At 35.2% G+C, this 21,415-nt stretch overlaps 1 protein-coding gene across 2 annotated transcripts; it reads right to left on the reverse strand.

Annotated features, from left to right (window-relative positions):
* Positions 1–7,038: 7,038 nt before the first annotated feature.
* On the reverse strand, positions 7,039–15,610 carry LOC148866947 (uncharacterized). Of its 2 annotated transcripts, XM_088978500.1 has the most exons (4): positions 15,340–15,607; positions 14,850–15,124; positions 12,274–12,350; positions 7,039–7,510 (listed from the first exon to the last, which is right to left on the reverse strand). In XM_088978500.1, exons 2-4 carry the CDS (start codon positions 14,932–14,934, stop codon positions 7,403–7,405), a joined length of 270 nt encoding a protein of 89 aa, XP_088834626.1. In that variant the 5' UTR covers positions 14,935–15,124; positions 15,340–15,607; the 3' UTR covers positions 7,039–7,402. The 2 variants fall into 2 exon arrangements, with proteins under 2 accessions (XP_088834626.1, XP_088834627.1); XM_088978501.1 differs by lacking the exon at positions 12,274–12,350 and having other exon boundaries at positions 15,340–15,610.
* Positions 15,611–21,415: the final 5,805 nt, after the last annotated feature.

The following is a 21,415-nucleotide window of genomic DNA, read 5'->3' on the forward strand; positions in this document are numbered from 1 at the left end:
TGTTGACTGGACATTGATAAGGCATTTCTTGCCACCTCAGTAGGCCAGGTCACCTTGGGTACCTTGGGCACTTCGGCTTATACCGAGGCCTGAGTGGCTTGTAATGGCATGACCTATCAAAATGACACGTAACAGACTTCTAAAAGCAAGCCAACTGTCTCCGAGCTCTATGGGATCATACCGCACGTCTGTAGGTCTTATACTCATTCCGCTTGGATTGGATGGACACGATGAGCCTTATTGGCTACCACAATGTCCTCTTGGTGTGGAATGGATTCCTAACAGCATGGGCCGAAGATCAAGGAAGTGTTTCGTGAGACCCACAACAACCTGCTTATATAAAGGCATCTACATCAACAACATAAGTACGCGCGATTATTTGCTCACTAGCTTTCTACTCTACAAACTTTCAGTTCGCACTACATAATACTAACTTAAGCATCAGAGCACCCACGTCGAGTAAGCCACCCCAGGTCCTCTGAGCATCCCTTTCTTGCAGTTTGACCGGTCAACAGAGTAGACCAACGTCCGAGCTGCCCTCCAGTTAGGAGCTTTTAGATTGCGTACTATCAGGTTATAACTACAAAATACCAATACTTGATAATTCAACACGTCTATACCATTTATAAAAATGAGGATGATAACAATTGTTGCATTAAAAAACCTTATTTTACTTTCCCTTTTTACCCTCCATATTTTCATTTTCCCAATGTTTAACTACCATAAGTCATACGCAATCCATCAAAGTGGGGCAAGTACAATGGCCGAACACCCTAATATACAATTCTGATATTGCCCTGGAAAGTGGAAATGAGAGGGGGGCCAAATAACAAATGTGTTTTTGTCCCACTGTCACCCCTAATATACAATTCCAATGCATCCAAGTAAGATTCACCTATGTCAATTCTAGTACAACTTTTCTCTCTGAATATTTTTTAATTGTTAATTAACTAGAACCCAAACCCATCTAAAACTACTTAATGTTAGGTTCAATTACCTATCAATTCCTTGTAGGAGTTCATCAGTTTTTTTTTCTTTTTTTTTTTTTTTTTGAAAATTCCAAATAGTTTGAAACATTTCTTGCCCTAGTTCTGTTTTCAATTCAAAGAAACCCTGATACAACTAGATAAAAGTATGGAACAAGTTGACTTTCATATTAGTGATTTCAAGTAGAAAGTGAAAACATTGTTTTATTTGTTTATATGATACATCAATTCTGCCTTTGTATTTTGGTTACAAACTTTCTTAATTTACACTCCCCAAGGAAACCACTATTCATTTGTATCTAGGGGTGGATTAGAGCCAAGCCGAGCTGAATAGTACTAGGCTCGATCTCAGCTCGAGACTATTTTACAAGGCTCGAGCTTGAGCTTGAGCTCAGTTCAAGCCAAAACCTTGAGCTCGAGCTTAGCTCGAGTCAAGGTTCATAAGCTTGAGCTCAGCTCAGCTCGGCTCATTTTATATTTTATAAAAATATTTAGAAAATATTTTATAAAAAATAAAAATTATATATAATTTTTTATTTTATATTTAAAAAATTAAGAACTATAATAATTAATAATTACAATATTTTTAATATATATATATATATATATATATTCGAGCCGGCTCGCGAGCCTCACGAGTTGAGCTCTAGTATGCTTGAGCTTGGCTCGTTTAATAATCGAGCCACTGAATTGGGCTCGAGCTCGGTTGAAACCGAGCCGAGCCCAGCTTTTCACGAGCCGAGATTGAGCAGCTCGTGAAAAGCTCGGCTCGTTGCCACCCTTATTTGTATCTTCTCATAAATTTCCTACTACATTCCATTATTTCTTGTATCTATTGCAGCAAGATTTGATTTGATTTTTTTTTTTGAAATTTGTGCAGTATGAATTCGTATTGTCTAAAATATTTGCACCTTCATTTATATCTCATTATGATTACATCATCATTTTCAAACTTGTAGTTGATATCTTAGGTTGTTTGTAAATGAAGCTAACTAGATATACCAAACCCATCTGAAACTACTTAATGTTAGGTCCGATTAACTGTCAATTCCTTGTATAGGTTTTTGCTAAGAAAACTAGAAAATATACCCACATACTGATCTCTGCCCGATGCAATCCTTCAACCTATCAAATATCTGAATTGTTCACATATACATTTGATTATTATTGTACTTTGCACAGTTACTAACAGTGGTTCAATTGTTTATGAGGAATAGTCTACACTGTACAAACTCTTAAGTTGCAAGTATAGATATTAACCTGAGTTTGCTAGATGACAATCAACTAGACAATAACAATTCTTCAAACGAACCAATCAGAGAGACCTCCTGACTGCAAGTCCACTCAACCTCCTTACCAACATGATACATTGAGGTGTTGGGGGGTTGAATCAGGACCCCAATGCTTATTGTGGTTAATCAACCATTGGTTCAAATACCCCATGCATCGCCCGGGCCATTCTACTAGTAATACTGAAATGATGAATGATGTAAGGATGATTAAATATCTAGCATTACATATTCACAATTAAAAAATATATCCAGTAATTGAAGTATAGAACACTTTCATAAATGATGGTGCTACTAATAACCTATGTGATTCAAAACATAATATATATATTGAAGAAGAAATTTCAATTACTATATGAATATGATAGATCATCCATATATCTGTAGCATATTTAATCCTTATGGTCAGATCACAAAAAATATAATTAATTATTATTTATTTTTAAAATAATAAAAATAATTATTGAAAAAGAAATTCCAATTTCTCTATGGATATAACAGGTCATCTATAGATCTATAACATTCTTATTCTTTATGAGATAATTACAAGAAAATATAAATAATTAATATTTATTATCTAATTTCAAAAATTATAAAAATTAAATTTTGAAGAATAAAATTCAATTGCTCTATGGATATGATAAAAATTCCATAGATCTACTTATAACAATAAAAAAGCTATTATTTTTAATACAAGAAATGTAGATCAACATAGATTTAAACATTATCAAACATTTAAGCAAAAAAGAAAAAAAAATCATAATATATTATGAGAAACATTGAAAAAATTTACCTATTTTTTCAATATTTTTTTAAATCCTAAATAATGTTCAAAATCCTTGATGATTCACACTTGTTTCTTTTTTTTTATTTTTTTTGTAAATATAACACTTTTAGAGTCATTTGCAGGTAAAGAAGGCTCTTTTTTTTTTTTTTTTGCCTATTACAAATTTGTAGTGTATTGATCGATACACTACCGATACACCTTGGTACTCTATTGATATGAGATGATACAATGGAAAAAAATTAAGAAATCCTACCGTTTCCATATTTGTAGTCAAAGATACAATATGATACGCCTTGATTTTGCTACTTTTCGGTTGGCTTCAGTTGGCATAATAACCAATCCGAGATGTTTAGTTCAGTTGCCAAAATACTATGTAACCAAACCAAACCAGTATCACAATTTGAATACTATCTTTCAGTTCATTCTATTCCCTTTCATCAAGTTTCATATTTAAACTATTTTTGTTTATCATTATTAAATTCCACTAATTAAATCCATATAGTCATTTTTATTGTATAAAAGCCTATATTTTTAAAGGGAAAATCTATGATACCAAAAAGACATAGCACCAAAGAGCTTTGACCAATCAAAGCATCCTGGAAATGGTGATGAACACCGCCTAGTTAGTCACATCTTTTATGATACCAATTGATTGAATGTCAGTTTTCTTGGTATCATGTCTTTCCAATGTCATAGTCAAACCCATTTTTAAAACTAACAAAAAAGTGAAATTGTTTTCCTTTATGGTTGAGGTGGTAGGTAAATAATTCAATCATTTTGGTCAAATGATCCAACTCATGTTGTCATAATTAAATAATAAAATTTTAAAAGAGATAAAATATAAAAATTTTAATAAACAAAGAAAATTGTAAAAAAGATTGGGCACATGCCTAATATTATTGTGTTAATCATATTACACAATGACAAACAAGAATTATTTTTATTAATTATATAAATGAAATCCAAAAACGAAATTGTTTTCCTATATAGGTGGAGGGTTAATGGTCTAATCTTCTAGGTTATTAAATGGACCAACCCATGATGGCATATAATTAAATAATAAAAATATAAAAAATAGATACAAAAAAGTTATAGAAAGCATTTGGATGGATCTTTGCTATTATGCAATCATCATATTAAACAAAAATCATCATATTGATAACGGAAATGGAATGTAAAATTTAAAATTGGCCCAAAAGCAAAATGGGTTTTCCATATAGATGGTGAGTTGGTGATTCAACTATCTAGGTCAAATGGGTTAACCAATGATGTCATAATTAAATAATAAAAGTTTAAAAAGTAGATAGAAATATATAAAAAGTTATAAAATTATAAAAATTTTGTAGAAAAAATTAGGCACATTTCTAATACTATATATTTGTCATATTCAAAATATATTTGATAAATTAGAATTATTTTATCAATGATAGAAATAAAATACAAAAATTAGGCAATATTGGCTAAGACCAAAAAGTCTTTTTTTTTTTTTTTGTGGGCAAGTAGTTTGTTGGTAAGTGGTACTAGAATCCTGATGAACAAGTGACCAATTTAACTGGTCAATGGTCATGAGGTAGAGAACATTGATAGCAAGCCAATGTTCTAAGAATTGATTGAAAGGACATTCCCTCCTAATCAAATAAGTCAGCTTGTAATGTCATAAATTAAATAATGAAAGCAAAAGATAAAAAAATTTCATAAAAGTTATTAAAAATTAAACATGTCTTTAATTTTATATATTTGTCATATTAAACAAAAATGTGTGAAAAAAGAGGATTATTATTATTAATGATGAAAATAGTTAAAACTACAAAAAAAAAGAGAAAAAATGCCTTACCCATGGTCAATGGCCCATCAACCTTACCAAATAGGTTAGTGATTTAACTAATAAGGTCATTTAGGCAATGTTCGTTTTTTGTGTTCATCTGATGGACAGGACCGTCTCAGTCCCATCCACGAGTTTTGGGAGCATTTGGTTACTGTGGACAGTCCTCGTCCACAAAATATCATGGACAGGAACCATTCCCACATGAAAATCTCATCACTAGTTATATATCATGGATTTGAACGAAAATGGTGTAGACATGTGTACTTATACACTACACTTGACTGTTGAAACCTACTATTACCATTTCTATTCTTTTTCTTCTCTTCTGGTTTGGCTATCTCTGTCACCGCTAAGTCTCACCACTCACTCGCCAGTGGAATCTACTATTACAGATACTATTTCTTTCTCTTCGTTGTTTCTCTCCTCCTATACTCTTGTCTTCACCATTTCTCATACAAAGGTTTTTTTTTTCTCTTCAACTTTTGCTCCAACCTCCACCATTTGTCACTAGTTTAACAACATTCTATACTAGTTTGGGCAGTTGACATCGGATTTGAAAGGTATGCTTGCCATTGTATTATTATTTCAAATTATTTTAGGCTAAAATATTAGAAACTTTCATTCATGATCAACTGTATATATTATCTCACAAACTATACATGAGATGCATAAAATCAATAGGTGCGGTAAAAACTGGTTCACACCACACTTATAGAACACCCATGTGGGTGTGAACAGTTTATGTCTACATAATTTTGCCCACAATTCAAAACAGCTATAGACAATGATGTGATATGAATTGGATTCATCCACAGGGACCCACTAATTTCTCATTCACATTACAAAACAAGCCTTTTTTTGTTGGCTAACTCTGGTATTTTGAAAAAGGGCTTAGGTTCAAACATTGTAAAAAATTTGCCACAATGAAGGTCAATCAATCCAACCATAAACCACAAGTTAATTAAAAATATTGAAGGCAAAATCCACACCATACTGTCTCTTTATTAGGGTTGTCCACGAGTTGGGTTGGGTCGGTTTATTGAGGTTTTTTCAATCGACCCAACCTGGTCGGGTTACCTGAGATGGAAACCGAAACCGACCGAGTGTTAAGCAAAACCAACTTAGTCGGTTTGAATCGGTTTGGATCAGTTTTGGCTCTAAGTTCATCCATGCCCCCCATGGCCCATGTGCCTGTGTGGTGCAAGTTTGGATTATCAGATATTTCAGTTTTTATATAATAGTTTTAAATATAAAATATATTTAAATTAAAATCAATATATATATATTTAAATAGATTATATCGATTTAATTTAAGATCAAAATATATATTTAAATAATTAAGTAGGAACTAAATCGGTTCGATTCAGGTTGATTTTGATTTTCACACAAAAAAATTAATACCAACCCAAACCATCGGTTTATGAATATGTACAACCCAAAACTGACCAGTGATGATGAAAACCCAATCGACTCGGATCGGATCCATTCGGGTTGGTCGGTTTGGTCCTTCTTATGAACAGCCCTACTCTTTATAAACATGCATTTTAATAAGAATACTAAAATTATCATCATCATCTGAAATTGTGTTCTGTGCAAGGTTCAAGTATTGGCGTATCAGCCGGTAACAATACTTTTTTTTAGGTTTTACTTATTTTTTTCAAAACTGGCCGATTCTTATAGATACTTTGAACCTTAGTTCTGTGCACGTGCTCATTTATTGGTAGCTTGGAAAGAGGGTCAATCAATGTGTTCTGTGCACATGCACATTTATTTGAAATTGTGTTCAGACATTTTGGTTGGGGAACAACAGAGAAGCTCTTAATCAAAGCACCCGATAAGCAAAGATAATTAGATCGGCCAGATAGGAAAACAAAAGAAACTGGTTCGAAACTTCAGGAATTAAAAATCAAAATGTTAGGGAACGGTGGAAACCAAAATCCAGTTAAAACTATGTACCCGCGCCGTACATTTGCAAATTGCAACACAAGACGAAATGACTCGAACCCAAACCTACGATTGTGAGTAGGTTTGGAATCGCAGGTTGCAAACCTACAATTTTTGGCAAGGACATTATAAACCAGAAGGTCCAGAACTGCTGAAATTCTATCCTCGTTGAGGCTCGATATTAGATCACATACTGGTGAAACTAGATGACTAGAACAGTATATAAGATGGCATTTCATTTTATTCCAATGGTACATTTCACTGATCATGTCTAACCACTAACCATCCAATTGCACTTAAACCAGAGTAGCCAAAGAAGAATGACCCAAGTAAATTAAAAAACAGTGGCCTCTTTTGTCTCCCCCTTTTCCTGCTTTCTTTAATTCCATTTTCTCAATACATCAGAAAGTAGATTAAAATTTTTCTAAGAAAAGAGGATATCAGGATATTAAATAAACATGATCACGCATCAAAAAAAGAAAAGCTAACAAGACGCTTTTTGCACATTACCCTGATAGTAACCTAGATGCTAACACAATGGAAAAGTGAGACACCAGCTGAGCATTGTTTCTTAATATACTGCAAGCCTCCGTACAAACATCAGTGCTTGTCCTCCTTGGGAATATCCTTCTGGGGAACCTGAGATTCCAATTCCTTGGGTTTTGACTTCTCCATGGTCCTGAAAGGACACCACCATAAGGTACATTACATATAGAAGTTATTAGGCCAGATTCATGAAGAAACAAGCTTTGTTTGATCATTGAAGGTCAGATACATATGGAACTCAATCTCAGAACATCTCAATGCAGATACATATGAAGGTCAGAATAGATTATTTGATTAGGGCACCAAAAAGGAGGTCATCTGGATTCGAAAATATGCAGAGTAATTGTAAGAAAACTTAGAACCTTGTTTGATCATTTTCAATATGCTAGAGCCTTCTGGGGTTCTTTCACAATTGCAAGATCCATTCTAGAAATATCCCCTATACTGGCCTCGTTTGCTAAATGAAAAGTCTGCTTGTCTTGCAGTCTTATGACTACAAAGGGTCACCTCTTCTCATTTTGCCATCCACATTCAAGTATACTGGCTAAAACTACAACTACAACAAATTGTTGAAGGCTTGACATATCAGCATGGGGAAACTTTAGTTATTAAGAACAAAACCAAGAAAATGGTCCACCAATCCACACCTCCCCCCCCCCCCAAGAGGAAAAAAAAAGACCCAAGAAAATGAATCTATATGCCAGCTTTCTACACAAATATGTTTCATATCATTACTCCAAAGTTTCATTTCACAAAAACCTAAGTCGCAGGATTCTTCTGAATCCATACAACAAGCATGTTGTATACAGCACTCCAAGGTTTCAAGTGATCCACATCCACTCCAAGATATTCCTCAACACCCTCCTCCTCGGGTGTAGGGATGGTAATTTCCCTCGTAAAACCAGGCCCCGCCCCGGCCCACTCGGAATGGGGCGGGTTTTTCCCAATCTTAAATAGGGAAAAGGTGGGGACGGGAAAATTTCCCAAACCTGCCCCAAACTCGATGACAAACTAGTAAAATATTCATGGGTTTGGTATTAATTTCTAAAATACTTCTAAGTTACCCCCAAATTTTTAAAACCTTAGGATCCCACAGTTTCATTTTTATAATACTCCCAAACTGTAATAATCCAATTCCTAAAATACCCCAAATTCCCATATCAATAAGATGTATTTTTAGGTGGTTACATTGGAGCTGGGAAAATTCGGGGATTTCTCGTCCCCGATGGAGTGGGTACCCCGCCCCGCCACCAGGAACAGGGTAGGGTATTTTGGCTACGGGGCAGGAATAGGGAGGGGGTGCCTCGCCCCAAACCCGCCCCATTGCCATTCCTACTCGGGTGCCTTCTCTTGTGCCTCTTTCTTTGAAACCCTAACTCATCCTCCTACTCCTCTTGGGTTGCCCTTGTTAAAAAGGCTTGGAGTAAGCCCATTTCTCCTCAGGTTGGTACTTTTTGCTGGGAAACTTTCCTAGAAAGAATCAACACAAGTGACCTGCTTTAAAGAAAGAGGCCCAATTCTTGTTTATCCTCGAATTGGTTTTCTCTCTACAAGGTTGATGGGGAAACCGGCTACCACCTTATGGTTACTTGTCGGTTTGCTAAATCTATTTGGGAGTGGGCTTTCTTGGGTGCAATTGGAACCCCCCCCCCTTGAATGTGCAAAGTCTATTCTGTTAGTCCTATTTCAGTTGGCCTAAGAAAAGATGAAGGATTATGTGGAGATGCATCAAGGTAGCAATTTGTTGGTCCTTATGGGAATAAAGGAACTCTCGTATATTTTCAAACAAGGAAAGAACAATTGAGAGTTTAACAGAATTGATACACCTAAGGGTGGTTCACTAGCTGAAATCATTGGACCTTTTTATAGATTTTCCCATGACTGGTTTGCTGAGAAATTGGAAAGAGATAGCAAATTCTGCTCAAGTTAAGAGGACTTCTAGCCCCATTTGGATTCCCCCCCCCCCCCGTCCTTAGATTCATAAAACTGAACGTTGATGGGAGTAATCTTGGAAATCCAAGGCTGTCTGGGATTGGGGGTGTACTCAAGAATGAGGAAGGGTCTATTCTGGCCTTGTATTCAGGCCCAATTGGAGAAGGTGACTCTCTCAGGGTCGAGATCTTTGCGGTTTAGGAAGGAATCCAAAGAGCAAGAGAATTGAACATAAGAAGATTGGTCCTTGAAGGTAATTCAGAGGTGGTATTAGATGGCTAAAGGAAGACAACAGTAGCATGTGGAGCTATAGCAATGAAAGGAAAATATTCAAATGGCTTGCTAGGGACATTGAGGTGAAGTACAGTTGGGTGAAAAGAAATGCCAAAAGGAGTGAATAGGGTGTCTTTGTTTTGGGCTATTTTCTAATTTATTTCTCTTTGTAATCTGTTGGTGGGGAGTTAAAGTCATTTTACCTCCCCTATATCTTGTAATTGCTTCCTTTTATTTTAATAAAGCTGATTGCTATTAATAAAAAAAAATTGGTTGTTCCTCCACATCTACCAAATTTAGCCATATAAACTCTTGAATGGCTGGAAAACATGTATCAAACTTACTGGAGCTACTATGATAGTCGTTCTCTAGATAAAGCATAATGCATTATTATTAACCCATATTCTGTTACAGTGGCATCATCATTCATCCAAATCCTATTCCCACTTTTGCACCAAGTATAAACATCCTGTACGACCATTCTAACCTATATAGGGGCTCAACATGGCCTAGATAGTAGATACTGAAATATGAACCTGACCAGCCCATCCCAACCTGATGGCAACTTCAACCTAGGCCTCTGGAGGCCTCTGGCAACATGAGCCTAAAAAATGTATGCAGCACCCTAAGTAATGCATAAACGCATCTCTCTGCAAAAGCATGCATAACAAAAAATAGGTAGAACATCACTATAAGCATAACACAAAGTAAGCCGGAATTTTTATACTGCTCATGGTAACTTTTTTCTTAGATTTACAATTTGAAGGGGCTAGAAGGGCTGGGGCAGATGAAAAAGGACATGGGTCGAAAGAGTAAGAAATGATTTAAGCACTCAAAAATTTAACAATGGATATAACATTAAACAGAACAGAATGGCGAAACAGGATTCATATAGCCAACCCATATGATGATGATGATATGATACAGTCATCCAAGCCAGATTCAAACAATGGACATATATTAGTTTACTCAGGCCGAGATGCATATGATTGGGCTCAAACGAATTCTTGGATAAGGTTTAATTAGATTTGAAAGTTCAGTTCTTAGGGTTAGCACTGCATTCACTCTGCACTAAATAACATAACATAACCTATTTGTGAACTAATTCAATCCAGGTTCATTCCATCAATGTAAATGCTTAATGGCATCCACAGCAAGTTGAATCTTATTCAACCTTTTTAGGTCCTTCAATAAGAAACAAGGCACTCCTCATTATGCCATAAATCTTGGCTAGACCAGAATGAACCACCTCAGTCTACCAGTCCTAGAACTACTGGATGATTCATCAAGTGCAATGCACAAACATAATGTCAAACAAGAATCACAATGTTTATTTATTTTTTTGATAAATCTAAGGTCCGGCTTAAGATCATTATGCCTTAAATCTTGCCTGCACCAGAACAAACCATCTCAGTCAACCAGTCCTAGAACCACTGGATGATTCACCAAGTGCAATACACAAAAATAATGTAAAACAAAAATTCCAATATCCATAATCATCTTAGAGAATATTTTTAGAGTGGCTTGTCAAAAGAAAATCAAGATAAGTGTAGGTTTATTGTAATAAGATCATCATCTAAGCCTTATCCAAACTATGGGATCAGCTGCATAAATCCTATTTCGCTATTCCACATTGTTAATAAGATAAGAAGCCCAACTATAAATAAATGGTGTCCACAGCAACCTTCCCCCCATTCATTGTGATCAATAACCATACGCTCATTGTTTTTTAAAGAAAAAGAGAAAATTTCAATACCTAAGTTCCAAAAGCATAGGGTGCTGGGTGCGGATCAAGAGTGAGAACAGGAATGAAGAGAACCAAACTTGTACCTTGAAGTTGGAAGTGCCTTCAAAACATGGTCCATTGTGCACGTGTGTGTGTGTGTGTGTGACTCATCAAAAAGTCACATCAATGCACATAACAACTCAACAAACATACACATATACATATGCATACACGTAGGAAAGGTGGAAAGGTGTAGTAACTTAAGCAAATGCATTTTCTTTGTCTGTCATACACAATCAAAAATATCGAAGTGGTGCCCTTTTCTTACACATATAGTAAATGGATTTTTATTTTACATTAATTTACTATTTTTGGGGGGAGGGAGAGATCATTGATCAGTAATCTGAAGATCCCATTTGATTTGTGACTCAGAGATGAAGAACCCTGATTCTATTGACATGTCTCATGGTTCTTCAATAATCAAAACTGTTAGCTTCCCATTTTTTTAGTTGTGGGTGGTCAAAGATGCACAAATACCATTTCACTTCCTAAAAAATATTTCAAATTTTCTTTCTTCCAAACTTTCCAACAAACCATGGATGAACTATATTGAAGAAAAAAAGAATTTCTTCCATCAAAACTGACAGCTAGGAGAAGATGGTTCCATGAACTGAGAAAGGGTAACATTAATGGTATCAAGGTCATGTATGAACTACTGAACTCCTATACATTAGTTCCCTGACTACCACCACCACCACCACCACTAACCAAAATGGAAAATAAAGGTAAAAGAAGGCCAACCAACTTATGAATAGATTTACACAGAATGCATTTATTTGGCAATGCAAATACCCTATTTAGATGTCAACTATGGGAACCTTAACAAGTAAAATTAGCCATATGACTGCACCAATTACTGGAGAATCCCAGCATTCCCTAATGCAATTAATATCAACTAATTCAACCTCATTTGCCGCAAGAGACCTGCACAAGGACCTCACCAAGAACTTCCCTTTAATGCGTACACAGTCACAATTTGCTCCTGTCAAAAAGAATTCTCATCAGGTTATGGAGGAAATACTGGCTAATATATCAGCTCAATTATGATGGAAGCAGTGAAGGTAATCCAGGGCCTTCAGGGGTTGGTGGCGTTTTTAGATGGGAGGAAGGTTCAGTGATAGCTCTGTTTTCAAGCCCAATTGGTATTGGGGACTCAGAGTGCAGAAATTTTGGCCTTGATAGAGGGAGTGAAAAAGGCTAAGGAACTAAATGTTAATAGGTTGATCATTGAAGGAGATTCAAAAGTGGTAATTGGCTGGTTAGGGAAGGTAAAGGATGGGTTATGGACATATATCAATGAATGAAGACAATTCAAATGGCTAACTCAGGGAATGGAAGTGAAACTGCAGTGGGTCAAAAGATGTGCCAATTCATTTGAAGATGCACTTAGGGGTGAGAAGAAATGAGTCAAGAGAGATTACCTCCCCCCACCTTTGTATTTAAATCTTATCTTTTTATTCATTAATGAAATACTTCTGTTATTGATAAAAAATTATGTATATTGGCTAATATCCCTACTCAATGGCAGTTCATGGAAGATGGGACACTAACCACTGAACCACCTTGGGTGGAGTGATATGTTTGATTGTTCTATCCACCTGAATAAAAATACCAAGGCCTCATTCGTGTCTCGGTGAGTCATTTGCCTTAGTAAATGCACTTACCCAGGCAGGTATTTCCTAGGAAACACTTACCCAGATAAATAAGTGCACTTACCAATGTTTTTTTATTCCCCAAGTAAAGTTGTACAATAATCGTTTTATCCAAAAAAAGTGACATTATTGAAGGGACGATATTGCCCCATCACGTATTAGCAATTTTCTGCATGGATGGGTAAGTGATTCACCTAAAGTCTCAGGAGGGTATTACTTGTCCAAGAAATGAGCTGCTCCAGAATTGTTCTTTTCCACAGGACCCACTAATACCGAAATACAAACACGGGTTTATTTCTTTTCCATGTGACCCACCAACTTAGCCACCCTCACTTCCCGAAAAACGAATGGGGCCTAAAAGGACTTACTAAGGTTTCGATTATCCTTCCTAAAGCAAACACTAGATCTGTCTCTTACTTTGAATTTTATCATGGGTGTATAAATATGAAGGATTATGTTATGAAATAGTAAGACAAGTACTGAAAGAGATTGGCTGATGATGAATGAGGTGAGGATAAGGAGAATGGGAGAAATAATGGAGGAAAAAAGCATTTATGGATAGGGATTTGAGATACCTTCTTAGGATTTTGCTGCATTGGAGTGGGCAGGCATGTCTAGTATTATCCAACTTATTAGGCTTAGTAGCTTTGAGGGGCATGAGACTAAAGGGCTTTCTCTATTGATATGAAGCTTGGAAAGTGAGTTCTATATTGATATTGAGATGGAACAGGAAGTGAGATAGCTTGACTGACGGTGAATAAGAAGAATAAGGAGAGGGAGGGAAATGAATAGAAGCAGCAGATAAAGGAAATAGGACTTTATGCACTGTTATTTGATGTTAGCTGAATTTGTGTGGCAAGTCATCCCCAACACCACCCCTTTTATTGGGTTAAGTAGTATTTGGGTTAGTAGACTAGTAATGCTTTTGATTTGAAGCTTGGTATGGTGAGTTCCAGGGATGAGCTGCTGGGATAAGAGTAATTTCTAACCTTACTTTGTGATAGAAAGATGTATATATCATCATAACCCTTCAATTTGGGGGTGGTGGGGAGGAAAGGCCACATGTATTGCATCAAATGTAGACAAAAAAAAAAAAAAAAAAAAGAAGAAGAAAGAAAAAAGGTTCATGAGAGGATGTAAAGACAACCTTCCTCCTATGCTAAAATAGTAAAAGGAGTTGTAACCATACAAGAATGGCCTTTGAACCCTAGATCTGGTTAAACTTAAACATCAATTGTAGCATTAGCATTCCTAGAAATCCAACTAATCTGATGACAGGGTTGCCTTGTGCCCCTGCCTTGGTGTTTCTATAAGTGGTGTTACAATTTTAGGTGTAGCACACTTGATCCATGTCATATTGAAAAATAAGGATAAAGGGTGTAAAAGAGCATCACAAAGGATCAATTTTCAATTTAGATAGCCATAAATAGGGCAAATAAGCAATGGGAAAGCAATATCTTCACCACAATAGGGCTTCAAATACTTGAGATGGGAAGGTTGGATGCGGACCTAACCTCTAGCATTTTAGCATGAAATGGCACCTCCCAGACTTAAACCCACATTTTCACTCTTGTCAACCTGAGATTTTACCATCCAACCAAGCAATGACCTCAACATAATAATGGTATATACCCTTCTCAGAACCTCCATTTTGATTTGATTGCCTTCTAAATTGGCTATAGCTTAGAGCTACATATCCAACAAGTTGAATTCAGTACTTCCGATTTTACCATTCAACTCATAACAATGACAAGTTTTAGTAATCTATAAATGAGAATATGAGATAAAAAAATAAATAAACAAAGAGAATGACCATATGAAAAGCTTACTTAGAAGCAGCAGTAGATTCTTCTTCGAGCCACTGGCGAATATGGCGAACGTTGCGCCTGAAAACCGCAGCAGATTGTTTGACATCACTCCTAAGGAGAAGAATAGCGGCACTTACGCCGACGACAGTGAGAACGAAGTTCGTCAAAGCCATTGGTGCGAAACCAAATTCCCTTATGATCCGAGAGTTCTTTAACTAATGGCCAATAAGGAACCAAATAATAGGTTTTTATAGGGGACCCTGGCAAAGCTTTCTTTTCCTTTGGGGTAAATGATCCTGCAGCAGTTGGACATGGTCAATCTTACGCGGATTATTTTATCAGCTAAGCATATAATCAAACTACTAGAGATGTGACAGAGGAGCTTGCACCGAGAAGGTTTGGAGTACGATCTCTATAGAGAAAAAATAAAAGAAAAGAAAAATAAAAAATTCAAATCATTCAGAGGAAGGCATCGTTTTTTCTTTTCTCTTATCTGAAAATCCGTTGCTACCTTCGATCTCTTGGAAGAATACTCTTCGATTTCTTCGATTTCTTCGGTTCCACAGGTCTGGTGCTCTGCTCAGTTCAACGAAGGATTGTATTGTAGCCTTGGAGTTTGTTTCTCTCTCCTCTTACTGCCCATCTTTCATATATTTCATTGGGAAAATTCCTCATCCGTACCTGTAATTTGGCTCGAATGATAATTTGGTCCCTGAACTTTAAAATGCCCTAAAAATGTTATCAATCATCGAAACAATAAAATTAACACTCAAATTCTTGATTCTTCTGTATAGTCACCTAAAGGTCTAAATTGGGTCGTGTCACCCGTGGCCCAACACGGCCTGACATGACAGTATGCGGGCCATACCCGACTCGTCAAAATGGTCTACGTCATGTTAGTCCTAGGGTTTTAGGTTCGTGGACCGGGTCGACATGGCACAACCAAGTGGGCCATGCCACCCGCAGCCCAACCCAATACGACCCATATACAATAAACAATTATTTTCAATTTTATTATACTAATTTATTTAATTATTGTATATATAAACAATGGTATACATCAAAATTCCTATAAAATTAAAATTTTAAGTTTTTTCAATTTTCTTAAATAAATAGACAAAAATAGCTTGGGCTCGGTTCATGGCCCAACTTGGCCTACGGGCCAACCTAGCCCACGGCACGGCATAACACGGCATGGGCCCGCATGGCTGATTAACGAACTAGTTAACAACAGGTATTGAATTGTCACATTTTGAAAATTCAGATATTGAATTGTCACGTTTTAAAAGTTCAGATATTGAATTGTCACATTTGTAAGTTCGGATATTGAATTGTCGCGTTTTAAAATTCAAGGACCAAATTGTCACATTTTCTCATACTCCCTATTTCATTTCATGGTCTTTTTGGATTTATGCGCTTATGCCCCACATTTTATGAACTTTGTAATTTATCCCTACAGTTCTAAAATTTACATTTCTTTCCCACTTTGTTAGTTTATTTTTCATGCAACAACTAGGCCGGTGTTTGGCATGGTTGCGTTGCCACTTGAGGCGTTTCAAGCCCAAAACGGACACAGAACACCAGGGCGTTGTGTTTCTATTTGTGCCAGCCAGGCTCTTAATAATATGGAAACTTGAAACTTGAAACCTGTGTTTGATTGAGGCTAATGGTTTCAAAAGTACAAATTGATTTTGGTGCAACAGCAGTTGAGTACCTCCTTTTAATCTTCAAATTTATATATACTCATCCAATGGCTAATATTAAACCAGTACTATAAAATTTTAATCTTCAAACTTATATACTCATCCAATGGCTAATATTAAACCAGTACTATAAAATGACAAGCTAAACTTTAAGAGTTCAGACATATTTTTGGACATTAATGACAAAAATATTACTCTTATTTCAAAAAATGGGTACACATGTCATTAACGAAGTGGTAGATTTCTGACCAATAGGTTTACCCAAAGTACACATGTCATTAAATAATTGAAATTTTAAAACATGTTTGATAAGATTAGATTTGAACACGTGACCTCTTATTTTATATATTGCTTAATTACTAATAATCTATTTAACAACTATTTATTGTATATATTACTTGATCACACACGTACAAAAATGTAAATTAAGAGATTTAAACTTTAATCATTTGCTTTAAAAATTAAAGAATTTGGCATTTATCCACCATATTTAAATATATTATATACAGTATTTATATGACCCATAGTATATATACATATATACCACATCATCACAATTTAACTTTGGATTCGACCTCGGTTAAACCTCACATTTCTCCGATTCTATGCCCAATCCAGTTTTCTGAACATTGCACAAGACTTACAAAATTTATCACCAATGGACTTATATATGTCTATCATGCCTCATCTCACCACACCTCTCCAAGGGGCTTTCATGACTGGGAGAAATATTCTTGATATATAGGAGCCGTGGCTACAGAGATTATTCACTGACTAGTAACTTTATTATGAAACTTCATCACTTGAAAGCATACAACAGAATGGAATGAAGCTGTTTCTTATTCTGGGTGTTGCAATTGTGGGGCTTCGATGATTTCTTTTTTGCTCTATCATTTATATTTGGGTGCTTATTTTGATGACAATCATTTAAGTAAAGATAATTGGAAGGCAATATTTGATAAAATTTCTCATAAACTAAACAATTGGCAGTTGAAATTTGCATCTCAAGTAGGTTGTGGTGTATTATTCAAAAGTGTGGTGGAAGTTTTACTTTTACCTACTTATATTCTACATCTCTACCTCTTTAATTAATCAACAGGATTCAAGCAAAATAAATAAGTTGTGTAGGGAGTTTTGGTAGGGTTATGTGGACAAGGAGCACTCCTCCTTTCACTTGAAGAATTGAGATTCCATAGAAGATGGAGGTTTGTATTGAGGTGCTTGCTGATATATTAGTATTGTATACTTGGAAATTAAATATGTAGAACAATGCATTCAATGGACATGGTACAGGGTGGGATATAGATGCTCTACATGACTTGTGGTCATGAATTGATGGGTAGAGTCCACGAGTTCACATCTGCTCCCCACACAGGGCACCCCATTGTTGGTGTGAAAATTTTCATGCAACATAATTCATTCAATCAAGTGAATGAATTTTTATTATTTTGGGTAAAGCCCATTCTGGGTATCATACGGATTATTCCCTTTAATTATATCTCTACAAGAAAGTAGAGAACACCTTTTGATGTTGACTTGGAGAAATGAATGCATAGAACAAAAGAAAAGAACAATAAAATACTTAAAAATAACTTTTCATTTGCATTTCTTTTACATTAAGTGTACAAGAATAAAAAGGAAAAAAAAGAAAAATAAAAATGAGAAACTATAAAACAATACATTTCTCTCTTTTCTTTTTGATACAAAGAAGATTTCCTTCTCACTCCTTTCCTCACAATAAGTTGTAGTCAATCAGATGAAATCTTGATCTTAATCCTTTGTTTTTTTTTTTTTTTTTTTTGCACACAAAAGGGGAACTATAATTGAATATTTGACTGTAGACGGTTTTTACCCATCTATTCTTTATTTTCATTTTAAGGGAACAATAGTTAACCCTTGAGAATTAGACTGTATATGGTTTAATCCCTAATTTTGTCTTGAAAGAAGGTCCATAATCAACCTAGTAGAGGCACCTGGTTGTAGATGGTTTACTTACCTCTATTTCCTTTCTTAAAAGTGAAAATAAAAGAGAGAGAAAGAAGGATACGTAGTAGAAGACATATATAGGAATTATTTGCGAAGAAGACCTTTCTTTCCTACCTATATTAGGGAGACTTCTTTTCCTTCCTTGTCTTCCCTTGAGCACTTCTCTTTTCTTCTTTCTTTATCTTAGCTTTTCTTCATAATCTCTTGAGACAATTTTCTCTTAAGAGTGTCAGTGCCTCTAACTTCCCCTTAAGGAGCTTAAATAAAGAGTGGGGTAGTTATGTATCTACCTCTTCCTCCTAGGTGAAAGACATTTGTCCCTCTCACTTACAGAGAGGGAATTCCCATACGGAATATTTTTTTATAGTTTTGATGATTTGACTAGCAAATTGACCAACTCACTTATTTGGGTTATTAAATTATTAATATTATTTGGATTAAAAAATGCCTTCAACAGTGCCCTCTTAAGCACGATGAGCCTAGAATCATAGAATATGGGCACACAGGGGTCAAATAAGTAGTTAAAGTCAAAACTTATGAAAGTTCTATCATTAGAAAAGAATTGAGCCAAAATTGGAAGAGTCCTAATATGATCAGGACTCTTGCAATACCTTAAGTGGGAGACCTCCTTAGATCTTAAGTTCGAGTTCACTCCCCAACGCAACAGACTTTTTGTAATCATGCCACAATCTTATTGATTCAATGAAGGCCCTCTCTCTCCAACAATCTTTGTTGGATTTTCTTTTTTCTAAAACAACCTCCTCATCTCAGGTTCTCACATCTCACATCCTTATTCATTCATCAGCGACAAAATGTAAGATTGAAAGCCCCCATGACCTAGGATATTATCCCTTAGGATTGGACTTTTATCCTTTATGTTGATATTAGCAGGGAAATTTCATCGTTTGTTTACTTTAATGGTAAAATTATGTTAGATTCATTATCAACCATTTTGGTTTATTCAAACTTCTTGTTGAATCTTATGTTATCTTCTTAATTTTTTTTTCTAGATTTGCTTAAATTTCTATAGGTAACTAAGTAGTAAAATCATGTTGATTAGCTTAAGGGATTCAGTTGGTTGGGCTGTAGATCTCTATTGATTAAAACCATGTTGATTCCCGTTTGCACTAAGATAGCAATTAATTAAATTCTGAAATGTGTAGTCTCATCTTGGAAGCAATCCCTGTTCATTGGAACAAAATGAACACTCCTATATATTTGAAAATCTCATCTTGACACTAGAAGCAAACCTTAGAAAGGTTTTGAGCATGCTTACACATGACTATCCATTGCATGGAATTCAAAGAATCCCCTTCCTCTTTTTTTGATTATGACTCTTTGTAGGTTTGTATTGTATGTGATTATTCCAGATAAATACATCTATTGTATATAGGCTCTTTTGTATGTGCAATTGATATTTTTTTTGTTAATAGAATTGTACTTTACCTTTTAAATGAAGTTATTGGTTGGATTTCAAATTTGGCCAAGGTCCTGCTTTCCATGCTTGCTAATGAAAACTATTTTTTTTTTATCCAAGAGAATGAGCACCCGTACTAATTATTCTATATTCTATATGTGCAAAATTAAATTTCTGACTTGCTTCATTATATATTTATTTCTAGTTATTTCAGTAATTAGATATAAGTTCAATTTGATTGCAATGGTTTTTGATATGAGATACTGAGACAACTTTGTTTTCTTAGATCCTGGACACTTACATGGTATCTCACCTGAGGGGAAAAAACCAATTTTTCCCAGGAATTGGTCAATCATAGATCTAGCCCGGTCACCCTTCTTTTTATTTTTTTCTTCTTCATGGTCTATATCATATTGAGATGCAAAATTTAAAGGTGTGGATTTAAGGGTTCTTTTTTTTTTATTTAATTAAGAGTTCATGGTTATGATCTGCATTTCGCCAACAGTATTATTGTGATTAAGTACTGATGACTAATCTTTGTGACCTCTCTAGTCAATGCAATGACTAGCTATTCTTGGTATTAAAAATTTACTTTATGCACACCATTGAGTGGAAGAAAACATAAAAGAACCTATCTTCCACACTCTCTTATTTATGCCTTCTTTATGTTTATACACCATCAACAATGTTCCATCACTAGTTGAAGTAACAACATCCATATAACCGAATGAGATCTACTCCTTACACATCTTGGAATTTAGCTTCTATATCTTAATAAGGAGTTCTCTTTTTTCCAATTGGCATTGCATTTTCAGGTTGTCTTGTTGTGAAGTGCAATTATTGCTCTTTTTCTTTGATTCTTGGAGTCATCTCTTACTTTTGGAGTTTTTGGTCTTTTTCAAAGTGTTTTGATGGAATTTTTATGGAGCATTTCTGTTGTTCTAGTAACAGAAACACAATTTTTTGCTGCTCAATAGAACATCAGAATCATTCCCTATGAATGTCATCATATGTTATCTAAATTTTTATGAATGAAAATGTTTGAGGACCTCTCCCAACTACAGCAAATGCTTGACTAGTTTAATTCCCACTAGTCATTTTAGATACAAATAGAAAACCTAGGTTATAACTTGGTAAAGTATTATTGTCTCTGTGTTCTGAATTCTCAAGAAAAATTATCTTCTTGACTTAGAGTTTATTGTTCTGATATGATCTTCTTGCATTGGACACAAAAGGTTCTGATATGCTTTGAGATGTGCCTTTTGAGCTTTTCATGGCCAATTACAAGGAAATCCTCAACTCAAAAACATGCATAACTGAATGTCTTGTTACTGTGTCCTTTACTAAATAAGTCATCAAGGAGTCAAGGTAACCCTCACACAGACAACCTATAATTTCTGTTTGGTGAGAAATCCAAAGAATTCAAATTGGCTATCAGTCAGTCTTTTGAAGGATTGTTCCCTCCTGTCTCTTTTAATACT

This window comes from Nelumbo lutea, chromosome 3 (assembly GCF_056320005.1).
Source record: "Nelumbo lutea isolate HS-2025 chromosome 3, American lotus-T2T, whole genome shotgun sequence".
In the NCBI taxonomy this organism is placed as follows: Eukaryota; Viridiplantae; Streptophyta; class Magnoliopsida; order Proteales; family Nelumbonaceae; genus Nelumbo; species Nelumbo lutea.

Bases quoted from the DNA above. Each gene is read 5' to 3' on its own strand.
- LOC148866947 (XM_088978500.1), bottom strand. From the start codon at position 14,934: ATGTCAAACAATCTGCTGCGGTTTTCAGGCGCAACGTTCGCCATATTC. The intron at 12,351-14,849 runs GTAAGCTTTTCA...TCTTTTTGACAG, and splicing joins GAATCTACTGCTGCTTCTAA to GAGCAAATTGTGACTGTGTA. The intron at 7,511-12,273 runs GTTGAATTAGTT...GTGTCCTTTCAG, and splicing joins GGTCTCTTGCGGCAAATGAG to GACCATGGAGAAGTCAAAAC.